This window comes from Myodes glareolus, chromosome 5 (genome assembly GCF_982192425.1).
Source record: "Myodes glareolus chromosome 5, mMyoGla1.1, whole genome shotgun sequence".
Classification (NCBI taxonomy): domain Eukaryota; kingdom Metazoa; phylum Chordata; class Mammalia; order Rodentia; family Cricetidae; genus Myodes; species Myodes glareolus.
Genome location: NC_142030.1, coordinates 56,082 through 75,799, shown reverse-complemented (window position 1 = coordinate 75,799; position 19,718 = coordinate 56,082). Strand labels below are relative to the sequence as shown.

The 19,718-nt window shown below is 36.4% G+C and overlaps 1 protein-coding gene across 3 annotated transcripts in view; it reads right to left on the bottom strand.

The window, feature by feature from the left end:
- Window positions 1-16,581, bottom strand: part of LOC125403734 (complement component receptor 1-like protein) — a 50,750-nt gene extending 34,169 nt beyond the window's left edge. For 2 of the 3 annotated variants that reach the window (XR_015737818.1, XM_087906009.1), the window contains exons 1-2: window positions 16,231-16,581; window positions 5,588-5,687 (exon numbers count right to left, since the gene is read on the bottom strand). Coding sequence is in view for 2 of the 3 variants with exons in the window: in XM_087906009.1 (XP_087762135.1) it covers window positions 5,588-5,687; window positions 16,231-16,345 (215 nt within the window). In the remaining variant the exon portion in view is untranslated. The remainder of the gene's footprint in view (window positions 1-5,587; window positions 5,688-16,230) is intronic. The other variant, XM_087906011.1, reaches the window with a different exon arrangement.
- Between the last annotated feature and the right edge of the window lie 3,137 nt (window positions 16,582-19,718).

Genomic DNA, 19,718 nt, shown 5'->3' with positions numbered 1-19,718 from the left:
TAATGCATAACCTGAAAGTTAATATCAGTAATTGGATTATTATAAAGAAAATTTTATATTCACCTTCATGAGGGTCACCAAAAAAGCAGTATTATCTAGCAAGTTATTGTCACTGAAACCATGATATATACCTTGTGAATTTGTTGCTAATAAGTTCTGATATTATCAAGAGACAGAAACACATTAATCTGTTTCTGATATAGTCCACTCATGACAGTGGTCTAATATTTTACATATTTTACAAAATGGTTTATGTAGACTTGAGAAGAAAAGAGATTCTTCTGTTATTTGATGGATCGTTTTATTTCTATCTGCTCCTTTCTTACTGAGTTTTTTTGATGAATAATCTATTGTTGATAGTGGAGTATTTAAGTCCTGTACTATTACAGCACTGCTGTCTATTTCAGCCTTCAGTTCTGTTAATATTTGCTTTACATGTTCATGTGCTCTGGTGTGAATATGTATTTATAATTGTCAGTCAACTGACCTTTTTACCATTATACAGCTATAGTGCATCTAGTTCCTCTGACCTTAACACGATCATCACCAACATGAAGTAGAATTAATTGTTGTAACCTATAAGAGACCGTGGCCTGCAGAAATAAGCAGAAAATAAAGTTCACAGCTAGGTCTGTAGTAATGGTGATGAGAATATTAGCATGTCTTTAGAAGGGTCACAAAACCCTTACCTGAGATTACAGGTGCTACTCCCTCCTGCCTCAACTACATATAGTCATGAGGGATACTAGGATTTAGAGGTGGCAGGAGATTGACTGGGAGGTAGAATACTTCAATAGTGTAGCTTTTCATGAGTTGTCCATGCTGAGGGTAGAACTTTTTGGTAATGAAGTTGCCTTTGAGACAACTATTCTTCTGCAAGTAATACTGATAAATTCATTGATTCATCAAGCTGGACTTGAATAGAATCTTTTCTTTGATCTGTCATTGATTGTCCTCTTTACCTGTGTGAATAGCTGTTTGTTTACTTTATCCAAGGAAAAGATATACATCCATGACATTGCCTATTTTGATAGTTTTTCACTTAGTTTGTCTAATGGTCACCTTGATTTATTCCACTTGCCATTGTAGAGTTTCACAATAGCCTGGAATGGAGTTTAACAAAAGTTCATCTATTTGGGGATAAACTCACAGTAAGGGTAGTGATCCACAGTCCTCTGTGTACACTGGGAATTGGAACCAAATCCAGCAGAAAAAAAAGAGGTCTCACATGCTTTTCGTCTGTACTTATAGTATATTAGATCATGCCCAAAGTGGGCTGGTATCTTAAAGGCTACTATTAACTGAAGGAGTTCCCACAATATGCCATTTTCGTGGAATATTTTTCCCTTCATTTGCATTTATTATGTGTCTTTAAAGCTATATCTTGAGTTTTTTTGTAGGTAGTTGCATATTGATTTATTTATTCGGTCACTTGGTTACTTTTTTATTAAAGTATATAACTAATTTTCTTTTAAAGCAAATTATTGATAGATAAGGAAAGGCACTTATTTTATTTTGTTTTCTGATTGATTTCTAGTTCATTTCCATTGCTGCTCACTTGTTTTCTTCCTTTGTAATTTGATGATCCTTTGGTAATAGTTATATTTAATAACTTTATCTTTGTATATTTACTACAGGTTATCTTTATGATTACTTCAAAGCTTATATAAAAGACCTTATAGTAATAATAATTTTGAAGCTGATGACATTTTAACTAAGGTAGTATAAAGGAAGAAAGGGGAACAATGAAAGAGGAAGTGTTACATAGGGTGGATAATGAGAAGGTAGGGTAGAGGAAAGAATGTAGGGAGGGATAATTGTCCTAGTTTGTGTCTCAATTGCTGTGATAGAATGCTGATCAAAAGCAACTAAGGAGAAAGAAAGGGTTTATTTGACTTACATTTCCATGTCACAGTCCAGCATTGAAGAAAGTCATGGGAAGAACTAAATGGGGACCTAAAGTAAGGAAAGCATAGACCACAGAGGAGTGCTGCCTACTGGCTCACTCTCTTGCTTATACTCCAGCCAGCTTTCCTATAAAACTAAGGACTACCTGCCCAGTGGTGGCACCACCCATAGTGGACTGGCCCCTTGACATCAACCATCAATGAAGACAATGCCCCCACAGCCATGCCCACAGGTCAGTCTAATATAAGCCACTCCTCACCTGAGATGCCTTCTTCACAGGTGTCTCTAGTTTGTCAGGTTGATAAAAACTAACCAACATAATAACACTAAAAACCTTTGAAAAAGTTATGTAGAAACCTACTACTGTAAAAGTTTCTTAAAATATATACATATATAAAAGAAGTTTAAATGGCATTACCATATTACTTGGGGGCAATGCCTCTTACAGATACCACAGGATATTAAATAAAAAGCCCACAGTGTCAGGTATGGGCTGCTTCTTTTTGAGTTGTTGACCAATGGATTCCCATAGATGTCCCTCAAATATAAACAGGCTATTACCATTGCTCTTGGTTACCTTTCAGAACTTGTTGGTAAGACCCTATTGCTGAAGATACCACATGCTTGAGTCAAAGAACACGAAGAAATCAAGCTGGTACTAACCTGGAAACTTCATCCCTATTGGCTAGCTTTCATAGTACTTGAATGTTCTAGGTACACTCCCAAGTGTCAAAAGTCATTGACAGTCTTACTCAACCATAAACTTTGCAAGCTACAATAATCACTGACATGGCAAGCTATACCCTGTGGTGCAATAGTGACACAAAGATTAAAAATAATACTGTTGACTGGGTTTAAGGTCTGCTACACAATTAGGAATTCATATCCAGTATTGTTAATGGCACCAAAAATCAGAGGTTGGCTAGGTCATAGGCCCTAGAGGAAAAACTAACAGTATTATTCTGCTAAATAAACATAATAATAAACTGCATCCCAAGATCTTATCTTTATACACATAGACTCCACTGGACAACATCTAGAGCATAAGACAGTGCAGGCTGTTCAGTTTTAAATAGGACATCTATTTTATACATTCTGTACCCGAGGCTTGGGGATCATCATAGAGAGAAGGGCAAAAGGATTCTAAGGACCAGAGATAGAGATAGAGATTGACCACTAAGAAAAGTGTTTTCTAGACATGGCAGGGCCATTGTACCCATGAACTCACAGCAGCTGTGATTGTGTACATAAGACTTGCACAAGATTAAGCTGCCAAAATCCCAGCATAGATGGGAAATGGATTAATGAAATCTCATATCTAGCTTAGGAGCTGTTAGCAACTGATGGCAGCAGGAAAAAGGAGAGTTATTTTTTCTTCAGGGATGTAGTTTCTGAGAAATTACCTATGCTTCAATAGATGGTCTTATACTCATGAACAAATAGGCAGCACTAAGTGGATTCAGTGGATCACTATACTCTAAGGGGATCTGAGCTGGCTTGTTCGAATCTTCAGAAACACTGGTGTGTAATCTACTTCAGAAATGTATGGCAACTTCTATATCTTTACAATTTTTGTCAATACTTTCTACTGTCTTACCTTTAGAAATATTTTCACAGGTGAGACAGTATCTCAAAGTAGTTATAATTTGCATTTTGATGGCTTTATGTAGTAAATATCTTTTCCTTATAGTCCATTTGTGCATTTTCTTTGGATAAATGCTTAATCCTTTGCTTGTTTTTTGCTTAGTTTTGTTTTGAGACAGGGTGTCATTATGTAGACTTAGCTGGCTTGGAACTCACTAGACAAACCAGACTAGCCTTGAATCTACGAAAGTAAGTCTGCCTCTGTCTCCTGAGTGCTGGAATTAAATGCATGCCCTACCACAGCTGGCAAAAGATTTATTTGTTTTTATAATTATGTGTACATGTGAGGTTTGTGTGTGCACATGTAGCACCAGTGAAGGCCTGAGAGTATATCAGTCAGTTCTCTCGATCACAGGCAGAGGAGGTGCTAGGAACTGAGCATAGGTCCTCTGCAGGGTAATCTATATCCTTAACAGTTGAACCATCTCTTCAACCTCTCCTTTGCCTGTTTTAAAATTATTTGTCTTTTCATTGCAGAAACTCATATATTATGGAAACATCTTTACATTGCCTGTTTTAAAATTATTTGTCTTTTCATTGCAGAAACTCATATATTATGGAAACATCTTTACAAATTCTATGCTTTAGATTTTTTTCCTATTTGTGTTATCTTCTATGTGTTCTTTGAAAAGCAAATGTTTTAAAATTTTTGAACCCCCCAATACCATTTTTATTTGGTTCTTATTAAGAACACAGATTTAGCTCATGTCCTATAACTTAACTAACATTCAAAATAAGGTTAAGGCAACACTTTTACTTTGAATAAAGTGGAGTGCTAACATCAGCAGCACCATACTTGGTGAAGACTTCTTGCCTGACAAGTTTAAAGATGGATTTCTGTAGTTGAATCGTGTCCCATAAATGATATGCTGATCCGCATCATATGGAAATAGGATAATTGCAGATGAAATCAAGTTAAAATTTGGGTCTTTAGAATGGATCCTAATCCAACATAACTGGTATCACTATATAAAGAGAAAACATTGAATATAAATACATACAGAACAATACATAAAAACAGACAGAGAGAGAAAGTAGTTATGTAGATAGACAGAAATTAGAGTTGTGTTCTACAAACTTAGAAAGACCTGGAGCTTCTAGAAGCTGGAAGAGGCAAGAAAGTTTTCTTCCCTAAAGACATCAGAAGGAGTAGGGCCCTGCAGCACCTGATTTTGGACCTCTAGACTCAGAACAGAACTCCAGCAATTTCTCTTATTTGAAAACACTCTGTGGTAGTCCTTTCAGCAACCTTAGTAAGCTCATTAATAAAAACTGTGATTTTTAAGACCTGTTCTTACTCAGAGTTCTCTAGGCTTCTCTTCTAGCAAGATCCATTCTGGATTTCAGAAGTCTGTGTGCTTAGTCTGCACCATACCATCCAGTGAGTGTTTTACTTTCTATGTATGTTGCCATATTTAGGAACATCCCCAAAGGCTCATAGTTTAAAGGCTTAATCTCCCAGGCTATGATCTTATTGGACTGTTGTAGAATCTTTAAGAGGTGGACCTTAAGGGACAAAGTTAGGTCACCAGCTATATGCCTTTGGAGAAGATACTGAGATCTTAGCCTCAAAGCCTTTCCTTTCTTCATGTCCCTGCTGTAATGGACCATGCCACCTTAGATCAAACCATGAGAGTTAAGTGAACATGAACTGAACTGAGATTTCTATAACTATGAATTAAAAGATACCTTTATTCCTTTTAACTATCTCAATTATTTTATTATAGTAATGGAAAGCTAATGTGTGCTGTCTTAATTATTCAGCAGGGATAACATATCTTTTTCACCTAGTCATGTTATATTTTTGTATATTTCAATCAAGAACTAAACACTTACATTCAAGCCTTTTAAGGCAAGGCAACATTCTGATGGTGTGGACTTGCTGTAGAGCACTTGTGTAGCATGATTAAAGCCTTGAGTTCAACCTCTAGCACAAAACAAATCAAAACACAACCAAAACACAAATCAGGAAGTAACAAATTAGATGTCTTTACTGAGTCCTGGATAGAAGGTGGTACTGCTGTTGCCAACTCACCCTGTATTACAAGTATAATTAATACTGGATCCAAACTGAGTGTCTGTGAGTACACGAACTATGCCATTCTGAGGATCTTTAGGAGTTGCACATGATTTACCTGTGAGAAAGAAACAGAATTTTGGAACCAAGTAAAGTAGAACTTAGTTTATGAAATTCTAACCTGACTGTAACTTATTGTATACAGAGCATACAAAATTGCAACATTTCACAGATTTTTGCTACTTTGAGGAAACTCATCAGACACTTCTTTCCAAAAGAACTCCCATCCAAGTTTTCTCTTATTTTCACATAGTGACTTCCAAAACCATGAATACTTCATTTATTACCAAGGCATTCTTTTCATCTCTTGGTTATTAAATACACATTTTTTTTTGCTTTGGAATCACTAGTTACTTAGTGACACTTGTGCGAAGTTGGATACACTAAGTGAAATATCCTGAGGGTATTTTTCATCAATAATGCTCTGTGATGGTCATTATTACTAAATTTATCAACAATTGAGAGGCCAGAAGCACAGAGTAAAGATATGGCTTACAAGAAAAAGTCAATGTACTATATTATATGCCTTAGATAATATTATTAATGACATGTGCCATAATTTTAAAATACAGACAAATTTGAAACAGACTCTACTATTTGCCACAAAGTATCTACTCTCTGTCACATTTCTCTGCAGTTAGTCATGTATACACTTATTTTCAGCACTTGTCTGGTGAGAAAGAATTGTCTGTATTCTGTCAATCATGTTTTAAATAAACACTGATTGGCCAGGCAGGAAGTATAGGCAGGAAAACCAGACAAGAAGTAGAAATGATGCAAGGAGAACAGGAGAATTCTGGGAAGGAGGAAGTTGATTTCCCCCCACTCCTGTCCAGATCACCGAAGCAGCAGGATGTGATCTGCCCCAGGGAAAAAGGTACTGAGTCACATGGCTAACATAGATCAGAATAATGGGTTAATATAAGCTACAAGAGCTAATAAGTAGCCTGAGCTCATGGGCCAATCAGCTTTATAACTTCTGGAGACCTCTGTGTGATTTTCTTTGGGGCTAAACAGCTGTGGGGTTCCAGGTGGGACAGAAAACTTCAACAAGCAGGAGCTCCTCGTGTTATACTTGTCCAGTCTGAGATTTGTTCACATACGATGGAGAACTGCCTCTTGATATATCTTGGGCAACATTCATACATAAAAGATGTTCCCATTGGAAACTCGGATTCATCAGTTTGAGTTATATGATTGGCAAATGGAAACCATGATGGGGCTTTGCACTGGCCTGGAGAATGAGACCACAGCAACATTACACTTAATGGAGGAACATTTATTTCACCTTTTCTTTCTCTCCAATATACTTCATAGATGTGATCAAAGAAGAAAAAGAATACTCTAATAGTAGCAAAAGGAATTATTCTTTTAATATTCTTTTTAAAGATTTATGTATTTATTATGTACACAGTGTTCTGTCTACATGTATGCCTGCAGGACAGAAGAGGGCACCAGATCTCATTACAGATGGCAGTGCACCACCATGTGGTTACTGGAAATTGACCTCAGGACCTTTGGAAGAATAGGCAGTACCCTTAAACTCTAAGCTATCTCTCCAGTACATTTAATGGGTATTTTTATAGTAACTTTTTAAAATAATTTTAGTTATCATCTATAAGTAAGTCTCTGCTTTAAAATGCCTCTGCTTTAATAATTTTTAAAGATTTATTCATCTTATTCTGTGATTCTTGTGCTGAAATGCATATATGTGCACCCCATGCATGCAGTGCCTTTGGAGATCAGAAGACAATACTGGATCCCCTAGAACTGGAGTTATGGATACCTCTGCTCTTTTTTTTAAAGCAATGTGTATGTAGCATAATTCACATGTAACACATTAATATAATGTAGGTAGGACAAATAGTCTTTCGCTGAAGGAAAACTCCAACATAGTTTCAAAGTTCAACCAGTCAGAGAGTACTTGTGTTTAGATTTCATCCATCCCATCCTCACTTTTGATTCTCTCCTGTACCAAAACAGACTCAGGCATTGTATCCTTCCTCTCAGTCTCAGTCAACCAACCAGCTCTCCTGGCCCACGATCTTCCTCTCTGGGATTCAGAAAGGGATCAACACTTTGGCCAAGGGAGGAGAGAAGAATAATAAAATTGAAAAATAGTAACTGTGTTTCATTTTGTGAATGTATTTTTCAATACATGTTTTTATTTAACTTCTAGCCTCAGTTATCTTCCCATAAGGCTTAGCAGAGTTAAATTAATTGACAATTAGGGTGAAATAACAAGCAATCAATAATTATCTGTTGGAAAAAAATCATTTTAACTTTGGAAATATTACATTTTTGCTATGACTTCATTTTCTTCCAAAACTCTCAATTAATTAATTCAAATTTTAAGGGGGGTATAGTAAGGCATACAAAAAATTTTGAACACTGTATTTTTAGTTAGTTTTTAAACAGACTGCATCTTGTTTTGCATATGGTCAGCTTTGGTAACTCCAAAATGGATGCTAGCTTAAATTCATTTTATATACTTTCTGATTTTGATGGGTCTGCTTGTTCTACTAGATGCTAAAGAGTCATGTTCAAATATTCTATTTTATTATATACTTGTTTATTTCTTTTCATTATGCCCACCTTTTTATATACTGTATTATTAGAGCATGCAAATTTAAATTGCTATATTTTATAAAAGATTAACTTTTATCATAGTAAAATATCTCTAATTTTCACAACAAATCTTGCTTCATGTTATATTTTTATTTGTGAAATAAAACTAAATAGGTTAGCATATTTAATATCCAGTATTTCAATTGTTTTATTTGATTTGTGTGTGTGTGTGTGTGTGTGTGTGTGTGTGCGCACGCGCATGCGCATGTATGTGGTATGTCTGTGCTTGGTTTGTATGCAAATATGCAGGTTTTACATTGTATGATTGCAGTTGCATATGCATGTGTGTGTGCACATGGAAACCTTAGGTGATGTTGAAAATCATCCTCTATCAACTCTTGAAATTTTCTCATTGAGGCAGGGTCTTTCAGTGAAACCCAGACCTTGCTGATATGGCCAATCTTGCTGGCCAATTACCCTGGGATCCCTTGTCTGTACCTTCAGAGGCTGGAATTCCAGCTGGGCTGACACATTCACCCAGAATCAACATAAGTTTCTGGGGATTTGAATATCAGTTCTCATCCTTGTACAACAAGAACTTTATCTGCTGAACTATCTCCCCTACCCTGTATCAATACTTTTAAATATAAACACATAATACTTATTTAAAGACATACTATCATAATGCCATTTCCAAGCTAGCTTTACATTGGTTTGTTTTGACATGGTGTTTTTTATCCTTTCATATTCACCTGCCGTTATTAATTTTGAATGTGTTACTCTATTACTTTTGCGTCATTATAACAGATGTTTCAAACTTTGGTTAAAATGTTTTTAGAGTATCAGCATATTTTAATGGCATTCTTTGTATAAAAGAATATATAATAGTTCCATTTATTAAATAAGTATATTCAAACAGTATAGTTCTCTTGTCTATATCATAATTATGCAAAGAAATTTGAAGCCTTATACAACTTCTCAAACTTTGGAATTAGACTGAAAACACCCATTTCATTTCCTGTTCCACATCCATTTTCATGTGATACTCTTTCCCTAGCAACTGCGGAAATCTAAATTTACAAAGCTCTGGTCTAATATAATCTATCTCTGGAGCCAGATGCTACTCTGAACTGGTAGCTTGTACTGCATAGTACCTGGAAGATATGAATAGCTGTTGTTTTCACTGAAATTTTAAAATCTTCCTTTGCTGGTTAAGTCTTTGTCAACTTGACACAAACTAGAGTTATTTGGGAAAAGGGAACCTCAACTGAGAAACTGCCTTTATAAGAGTTGCCTATGTACATGTCTGTGGAGACATTTTCCTGATTAATGGCTGACTTAGGAGGGCCTTGCCCACTGTGTTTGATGCCATTCCTGGGCAGGTGGGCTTGAGTTGTAGGGGAACAAGCTAGTAAGTAGCATTTTTTTGTAGTCTCTGCTTCCAGGTTCTTGAGTTTCTGCCTTGGCATCCTTCCCTAGGTGATGAACTATTAACTTGCGAGCCAAATAAACCTATCTCCCTTCTCCATCCCCCCATGATGCTTTTGGTCACTGTTTATCATAGCAACAGAAAGCAAACTTAATACTTTCAAAGTTCTCCTGTGAGTCTGCCATGGCTCTCATGTTCCCTTATCCCATAGCTTCAGACATTTGGTCATGTGACAATTTCAGTCTTTAAAAAGGAATTGACTATTAATATTTAATAAGATTAAGACTAAATCAACCATCTTACTGTTTTTGTCTTTTGTGATTTTGTGCTTTCATTTTGTTTTGATTAGTGATTATATTTATTACTATTACTTACTTTTATTGTACTTTTGTTTTTGTTTCAAAAATAACATGATCTCAACATATAAACATCTACTAACAACAATATAATTTCCCCAACAAGAATTATAGAAAATGCTAATTTCCCACCTTTGTCCTATTACTATCAAACATTTAAATACAACATGTACTTTAAATCACTGATAATCATATTCAGTACAGACACAGTATGCTGTTTGTTGAATGCCAGTTACTTGCTACTAGACTGGATGCTAATGGCAATGGACTCCCTCGTGTAGTTAAACTCAATAAAGTCTACCTAGAAAGGCATAATAGGCTAAATGCTATCGTTTGTCTATAAATATCCATTACTGTCACTCTTGCTTTCCTGCTGTGGGAGCTGTTTTTGGAGGTGGTAGGTTGGGACACAGGGCCAGTCTGACAGTGTGGGACAGTAAGGGCATGACTTTCAATGATATATCCACTTTGGGGTCAGGCCAGTGTTCTCTATTTCTTGTTCTGTTACTAAGCAAGAAGCCAGATAGTCTTCCAGCTGGTCCATTTGCCATGCCTTTTCAATCAGCATGGACTGAACCTTCTGAAAACATGAGCCAAAATTCTCAAAAAAGCTGATTCCCCTTTACATTGTTTATGTTAGCTATTTTGTCATAATGACTAGAAAAGTAATGCACTAAGTAACTACTTCCCAAAGATATCCATGTTCTCATCCCTAGAGCATGTAAGATGACATTCTGGGGTAAAGTGGCTGTATAGGTATTACTAAACATTTTAAGATCTACAGATTACCCTGGATTTCCTGCATAAACACTAAATGTATTCACAATAGTTCTTAGGTAAGAGGTTTGCAAGAGGTGGAAGGACATTTAAAGATGCATAGCTGCTGGTCTTAAAGAATAGGAATAGCCATGAGTCAAGAGATGTGGGCATCTGGAAGCTGGAAAGAATAAGGAAACTCGTTTTTCCTCTGTGGCCTACAGAGCAACACAGCTTTCCAGACTTGGGAATCCAGAATTAACTATTAGAGAACACATTTCTTTTGTTTAAGGTCATAAAGTTTGGGGAATTTGTTTCAGTATCACGATGAAATTAAAAAGACGTAGTATTAAAAACAATAGATTCAGAGAGACCTGATCCTTTGAACTTTTGAATGTCCTTCCATTCTTAGCTTTGATGTCATGGGCAAATTACTTAATATGTCAGAGTCTCTGCTTTATGTTCTTGAAGATGATGACATTATTTACTTAGTAGGTTCCTTAGGATTATCAAAGGAAGCTTATGTAAAAATTTACTAGTATCACACACACAGAGTGGTGTTGGTAAGTTGTAATTGTTATTCATATAAAAGAGAAAATAGTATCAGTGTACAGTACGCAGCTAAAGTGGGCATATGGATTTTTTCCAAGAGTTTATATTTTTGTCAAAACTTGTAGGAAATGAGCCTGTTTTGTCAGGAAATCCTTGGAAGACCTTACAACTGATTATTTCTGAGATCTCCTGAACAATACATTTCACATTTGGGCTATGATTTATGGTTTATACCTCATAAGTTCTTATCATGGTTCCTAAGCATAAATCAATAGACATAAGAATTCCTAAAGCATATATATTTTTTTCTGTTGACAATGGTTAGAGTTAGAATTGGGGACCAATTTTGCATTGCCTATTAAAGTAGAGGATTCACTTCAAAAAGCTCACATTCCTAATTTTCCTCGAATATTAGACTAGCTGTGGCTGTCCCCACACACTCCACTGAATTATGGGTGTCCTGTTCTGTGTTTTCACACGTATGTTTCAGCACGTTCAAGCTGACTTCCTACTAGACTACAACCTGACTACCTGCTAGTACTACCAGACTACTACTTTCCACATCTGTTTCCTCCAAACATGCATTCATTCTCTATCTCTGAAACATTCTATGTGGAACCTTTCATTTCTCTCTTGCTTCCACTCTTCTTCCAGGTCTCAGCTAACATACCAATTTCCAGACCTGAAAAATATCAAACTTAAACTACCTGTTCTTACTTTAACCATTATCTTTTCCTCTGTTATATCAATAATATTTTATTATTATATTTTTTTATTTTAAACATGTATACATTAGATAGGATTTCTTTCAATAGCTATCAGAGATAGATAATGTGAAGGTAATAGACCAAATAACCTTTGTTCCGATAGATAAATACCAGGCCCAGAGCTAAGCACCCAATTATAATCAATAGATGTATTTTGTTGCCATAAGCAAATAAATAATATACTGTAAAATAAGTACCATGAAGAGTACAGACAGACTACGTCCCAAGAAGCCCTCATTTGCAGAGTCTTGATTAGAGTTCATATATTTCTAAGTTTCAAAGTTATTACCACTTTGAAAATACTGTATAACAGCGAAAACAAAACAAAACAAAAAAACCTACTAAGGGAAAAAAAATTCCGGTGAAAACCAGTGTGATAAACACAGAGAAAATAGAAAGAACATCAACAAAACCACTGAGTGAAAGTTTCTGTGATTTCAAATATCCTGTCTTCACCTTTTCTCTAGCTGAAAAGTGGGATGAATACAAGGCTGATAATTGTCTCCCCCATTAGTCCCAGCAAGGGAATCAATCCCAAGTGCAGCATTCAGTTAAAAGAAATTTTCATACAAGTATCAGTCTTTGTTTTCTCTTTGGTCTAGTTTTTCAAAGTAATTACTTTGAGATTTACCCATATAAATGAAATTTATATGTATTTCATTGCTGAGAAATATTCAGTTAGATAAATAAATATGCCATAATTTAATTGAAGGATATTTTGGTTCTTTCTATTTACTGGTGATTACCAACAGTGTAGGGATGATGGAGGTGGAGAGAAGGTTCAGCAGTTAAGAGCTCTTTCTCATTTTCCGGAAGATTCAGGTTTAATTTCCAGCACCCACATGAGAGCTCATAAACTTATGTGACTCCAGTCTAAGGAAACCTGCTGCCCTCTTCTGACCTCTGTAGGCACTACATGCATATTGTGCACAGACATACATGCAAGCAAACACTAATACACACTAATAAAGATAAAATAAAAATAAATAAAATCTAAAAACAACAAAACAAAATACCACCCAGCTACAAAAACTAATGTAGATGTCTCTGTTGGACACAGATTTTTATTTCTCTTAAGTAAAAACCTGGGAGAAAAATGCCCAGGTAAATGATAGGATTTTTTTGAGACACTGCTGAGTCATTTTCCAACAGCAGTCCCTTATCTGCCAGTAAACAGCACATGACAACTTTCACTACTTCTTGCTAACAATATACAGTACAGTGAGTCTGCATACTTTTAGTTGTTCCCATGCATGTACATTGTTACCTTACTATGTGTTTTGTTGTTGTTGTTTTGTTTTGTTTTTGTCCTGGAAGATGTAACCTACTTTCAAATGTTCCATTTAAGACACTGATTGATACATCCTGAGCCATCACAACTGTGAACTCATGACCACTTCCATGACTGCTGAAATAGAAGTTGTCAACCTGAGCTACACTCTATACTCTGCTCCTATTCTACATACTTTACCCTTTAGTGGAGAGATTCTGAAACATTGCTTAAGCAATTTTATTAATTAAAATAGAGAACACAAAATTTAAAAAATAAATTTATAATTATGGTCTGCATAAATATTTAAAGGAATGCTATACAAATAAAAATAAAATCTTATTATTTTTACTATTTTTTATTCTTGTTATTATTTTTATTTTATTATTATTTTCAGGAGGTTTCTCTGTGTAGTCCTGGCTGTCCTGAAACACACTCTGTAGTCCAGGCTGGACTCAAACTCAAGAGATATATCCACTTACCTCAGCCTTTGAATGCTGGGAATAAAGATGTGTGTCACTGTTGCCTGGCTTGGAATAAGCATTTTAAATACTTTACTAGACACAATGATCTAATATCATTAGTTAACACTTAAGTGACAAAATATTATCACAGATTTTGTTAATAGGATTGTATATAAGGCTGTATTTCAACTACTATTCTTGATACTTTCTAGATTTTTGTTGTTGCTATTTGTTCTTATATGATCAGCACTTCCTCCTCTGAGTGTCTTTCACATACAACTTACATATGTGTGTATCCTTAGGCAAATAAAGGGGTAGTCAGTGCAGCCACCTTGTTTTCTGAAATTACTCTTACTATAATCATCTTTAGTGAGTATTTCTCAGTGCAGGACATATAAGAAGGTTATTTTGTCTATCATTAGATAATATAAACTACAAATCACACATCTGAGAACATGGAAACGGAGATGCATTATGAAGCACAGGAAACAAACTCTAACTCCCCTTCTTTGTCTTCACGCAGCAGTTAACAGAAACGGTCCTACAAGAGCATCTTAGGGCATGCCAGAGTCCACCAACTCCAACAGTATTCTAGTAACACTTAACTACTGTACCATTTTATGGCCCTGATTTTGGTTTATTTTAGTGAATGGTCCATGAGCCTGGGAAGAAGGTATATTCTACTGTTGTGCCTTGCTGAGTCCTGCTATGTCCTTACTGTTTTTCTGCCTGCTCCATCTGTCTAGTTCTAGTAGAGGGTTATTGAAGCTTTCAACTCTAAGAGTAGATTCATTTATTGCTGTTTACAGGTCTGCCCATTTTTGCTTCGTACATTTTGATAATGCTGTCAGAGGCACACATGTGGACATTTGTTAATTGACTTGCTGGATTCAAGGTCCTCAGCTGTAAGTAGCAGAGACTGGAACCCCAGAACCAGTTTCTCTATGATTCTATCTTTGAGGTAAAGCTCTCCACCACATGTTGTTTAAATCACAAAGTGCTGTGGCCAGTGGAAGCATTCTAGTAGTATTCTCTTCTTTCAACTCTCTAAAGTACTCCATAGCCTGAGTCACATTTGAAGGATACTGTGATAACCTTGGTAAATTTCCTTTGCACATGATAATGCCTGGGGTTATAACAGTATCTTAATAACTATGGCAAAACTGTAGCACCATTTCAGCCAGATGATGACAAAGTCACAAAGATCCCTACGCACTGATAGAAGATTGCCAACATTCTTGGTATACTTCATTTCTAAAAACTTAAATTTTATCATATATTGTCACCTGACCAGTTACTATGTGTACCTAGGGAGATAAATATATAAACTCAATTATAAAGATTTATTTATTATGTAAACAGTATTTTTTGTTTGCATGTGTGTCTGCAGGCCAGAAGAGGGTTCTAGATCCCATTAAAGATGGTTGTGAGCCACCATGTGGTTGCTGGGAATTGAATTCAGGACCTCTGAAAGAGCAGACAGTGCTCTTAACATCTGAGCCATCTCTCCAGCCCCTCAAACACAATTTTTTGCAGAAATTTTGTTTTTATTATTTTTCTGTTCTCAGAAAAGAAGGTTCAATTAATATATGTAATCGGTCTAGAGGAAAACCTTAAACACCGAATTGAACAAAAACACTTAAGACTGCCATTTCAACTGTCAATGAGTCTAAACAATGCAAAAAGTCTTCAAGGAAGTCTTTCTTTGAGAAAATTCTTATTGAAGACGTAGAAAGGGTACTTAGAATTTCTCTAGTGGGTAAAAAGGGCCCTCTTTTTTTGTGCTTAACCATCACTAAAGTGTAATATGCAAATTCTCAAGTTTCTATTACTTGCAAATATTTCATTGCAACCAGGGTCTTCCTTGTTCTTCAAATCCTAATCTAGGGTGGGAGTGGGAGGATCTCCCTTAAAGTAGGAACTCAACTGAGTTGAAGAGGATTTGGGGCGAGAGATAAAGTAAACAGTCCCTAGACCTGTTAGTCTAGGCCTTCAGAACAAAAGCATAAATAACGGCTCCATGATAGAGGTAAATTAAGCAGCAGAACATGGGTTAGACACTTGTCAACACCAATTAAGTAGCAACATCACGAAATACCTCAATATCTCGGGTTCACATATGAGGAAACACACAGGCATATTAACTTTCCTCACAACTAAATTCTAAGATTAGAAATTGAGTCTCGCAGATTTTCATGACTTCCCCAACCACCACACCGCTTCCTTTCACTACAAATGGCTCTACACTAAGTACAGACAAGCCGGTGGGAGACCTACCGACTGAGTACAATCTGGGTTGAGAGCGCCACACTCACCCAAGGGAAAGGGGCGCTGGGCACCGTAGGGACCTAGACCAGTGCTGCAGTCTCTGCTGCGCCCATTTACCGCGGGTCCCGGTGACCTCGCGTCGGTGCCTCCCCGCACCTCCCTGCGGCTCACCCAAAATTGATGGCGGAAGGAACAGCAGCAGGATGGCCAGCTGGGCTCCGCCGTAGCAGAAAGCTCCAAGGCGCCCCACAGGGCCAGGGCGCTCTGAGCTCCGAGAAGCCTTCATTTTCTTCAACACCGGTATCAAGCCCAATCTAGCGGCAAAGAGAAGGCAACCACGCCCAGGGTGCGGGAAATGACGCTGAGTTCAGGAATAAAGCTTTTCAAAACCGCTTCCCATTGTTGGGCGGGGTGTTTTTTATTACTCATTCGTGGGACTTCTATGGGATGTCTCCTGGGAGATCGCTTCAGGGACGATCTCCAGATGTTCCAGGATGTTTTCTAATTTTAAGTACTTTCAGTTCCAAAGAAAGCAAGGCATTATGGGAACTCGGTTTGCATGCATATAACCCGCCTTACTCCCCCCACCCCGCCGAAATTCGCAAGGGTGGAGCCTAATGCTAACCTGCAAGTGTCTTTTAAATGGAAAGCCTTCAGTTGCAGGTCCTGTGTAGTAAGAATCTATCTCCTTGTGATGAATTCAGAGGTAATGTGCCACGGAAACAAAAATTAAAGCAATGAGTCAATCAGATAAATTTTATAAATATGTCAACTCAACAGCTCTCATCTTAAAAGGAATAAGAGTTTATTCTGGAGTCATTTTGAGTGACCATAGTCCTGGAACAGTGATTTGGGTTACCCCAAATTCCATGTCCCAACATGGAAGCAATTCCACAAAGGTTTTACAGTTTTACAGAGCAGAGAAAGTCTTAAATCAAGTTTAAAATAGGTTGGTGGTACATCAGAGAAGGAGGTACATTAATGCTGGGTAAGTTTTTCTGGCGGCTCAAGTTGCTATCTGATGGCACTCTTAGCTTTTGCATTGGTAGAAGCTAGTTTTCTGCTAAATTAATAGATTCTAAAATAATATGTATTGTTTGCTTGCTACTTTGGAATTTTTGTTTGTTTTGTTTAATCTGTTGTTTCAAGATGTTAGTTCTGACACAGGAGGCAAGGAATGACTGTTTCAGAGGCCCAGAATAAGATAAGGTAATTAGCCTGTGGCCCTGCAATATTGCAATCTCTCTATAGTTCTGAAATTCTAATCAGCCAGTCTCTGTAGACACAGATATCTTTCAGGAGTTTGCTTTCACAGGCAGTTGCAATTTCTTTTCAGAAGTTTTTGTTCACAAATATAACATCAATGTTATTCAACCTAGATTAGGGCACTGCAGTAATGAATGGGGGAGACCAGCTAGGAGGTCTTGCCATCATCCAAGTGAAATTTGATGACAGGTGAACAATTAATAAGATCCCAGAAATGGAATAAACATGATTCACACTGGATTTTAGTTCCTTTCTTAATAATGAAGAAGAGGAAAGGATAGATAGACAGATAAATAGATACGGAAGAAAGAAAGAATGAATCAAGAAATAATCCCCTATTTAAAGATGGATGGTAGTACATATTTAAATAACAAATATAGAGGGCCAAGTTTAGGGACCAGAATTAAGAATTCAAAGATTCCAAGAGAGAAATAGACCATGTGAACAAAAACATCCACATTCTATTTTCAGAACCTGTGATACTTTATTTGGTAGGAAAGACTTTGCTGATTAAACTAAATCAAGAATGTTGAAATGGGGAAGTAACTCTGACTATCAAGATAGACTTCATAATCCCAAGGATCCTTTTAAGAAGATGGTACTAGGTCAGAGAGGGAGAAAGTGAGAGCAGAGACCATTGCTGCCTCCAGAGAGCAAATGCCAGCAGCCTTTATAAGGTAGAAGAAAGAAACAAATTCTCCTCTGGAGCTTTCAGATGGAACCAGTTCTGGCAGCCCTTTGAATTTAGTACTGTAGGAGTCATTTAAAATTTGAGTTATTCTCAAAAGAGTATGGAAGAAGCTATATTGCAGTAAAATGGATTCAGTCCCTCAACTTTCTTGCACCAAATGCTATCAGAGTAGGCTGCTCCAGCCTCACAAACTATTTCAACCAAGACCTAACCATTATACTGATTTTATCAAGGTTTCTTCCCCAAGATAACAGCACCCACAAAAAACAGGAAGTAGTCCAGAGAACTATGTCCACATTCCCCCCAAAATGGGTTATGGATGTTTATTATCAATTAATGGGGGTTGTGTTATTTTTAATCATCAGAAAGCAAAACAAAACAAAGGATCTTGATAAAAATCAATGATCTATCTTGTTCTGGAAAGAAAAAGGGGGGATACAGAAATGATAAAATAAAAGGGTAGATTATTGAATCTACTTTTAAACCAAAAAGAAGCTACTAGTCTTAAATATTTTACACTGGCATAGATTTTGGTTTAGTGATACAATTTTATTTTTACTTTTGTTATGCTGTGTGTATGTTTCTACTCATGTTTAGGGGAGTGTGCTTATGTAGCCCACTTAAGAATGTCATATATAGGGCTGGAAAAATGACTCAGTGGTTAAGAGCACTGACTGCTCTTCCAGAGGTCCTGAGTTAAATTCCCAGCAACCATAAGGTGGCTCACAAGCTCCAATAATGATAACTGGTACACTGTTCTGGACTGCAAGGACACATGCAGGAAAAATATGGTATACATAATAAATAAATAAATCTTTTAAAAAATTGTAGCATATAATTAAAAATACAGGTTAATAGTTAGGCATTTATACTAGTCAAATTTATAGTCATGTTAGGTATGTTTTCAAGGTCATACACAGATATATTTAGATATATTGTCTTCAAACTTCAAAGACCTACAGAATGTGGTATTTATATGTTTAATAATCTAAGGCTTTTCATGACAGTGAGACACATCCACTACTGACAGCACTGATCTACTTTAATGAAGGTGATGAGCATCAAAAAAAAAGACACCTCCTAATGGAATTTGTTTCCTTTATGACAAAAGCTAGCCATGTGGGCAAAGAAACTGCCCTTACCTCAATTTCTGATAGATACTATCCAATTTCTGACAGATACTATCCAAACAGAACCAGCAGAACTCAAAAGAAAGTGACTGCCAAACTTAACCAAGACAAAGAAGGACAGTCCTTCAACATTCTCTGCTTCTCAGAAGCATCTGTCAGATATTTTAGGCCCATAGGCCAAAGATGGATGCCCCAATGTGACAAAGGAACTTAGGATGAATGTCCAGGCAGCCTGATGCTCCTGTCATTAGGTAACATTTCACCCTTCTGAGGTCTTTGATGGGGTTGAAGACTGAAAAGTTCTAACTATAGTTTTCCTTAGCTATGATAAAAGGTAAATCATTTGTAAAACTTTAGAATCCATAAGAAAAGATAGATATTGCAGTATTTTCTCTAATATTGCCAAATGCAATCAGACTAGATATTGTAACTGTAATTCTTATTTAATAACTGTTTTTATAATATTTTTACTATGTTAAGGTTAAAACCTTCCTTTTTAATTAAATGAAACAAGTAAATGCTGTGTAATATTACTTTATACTGTTTGAATATATGTTGCTGTGATTGGTTTA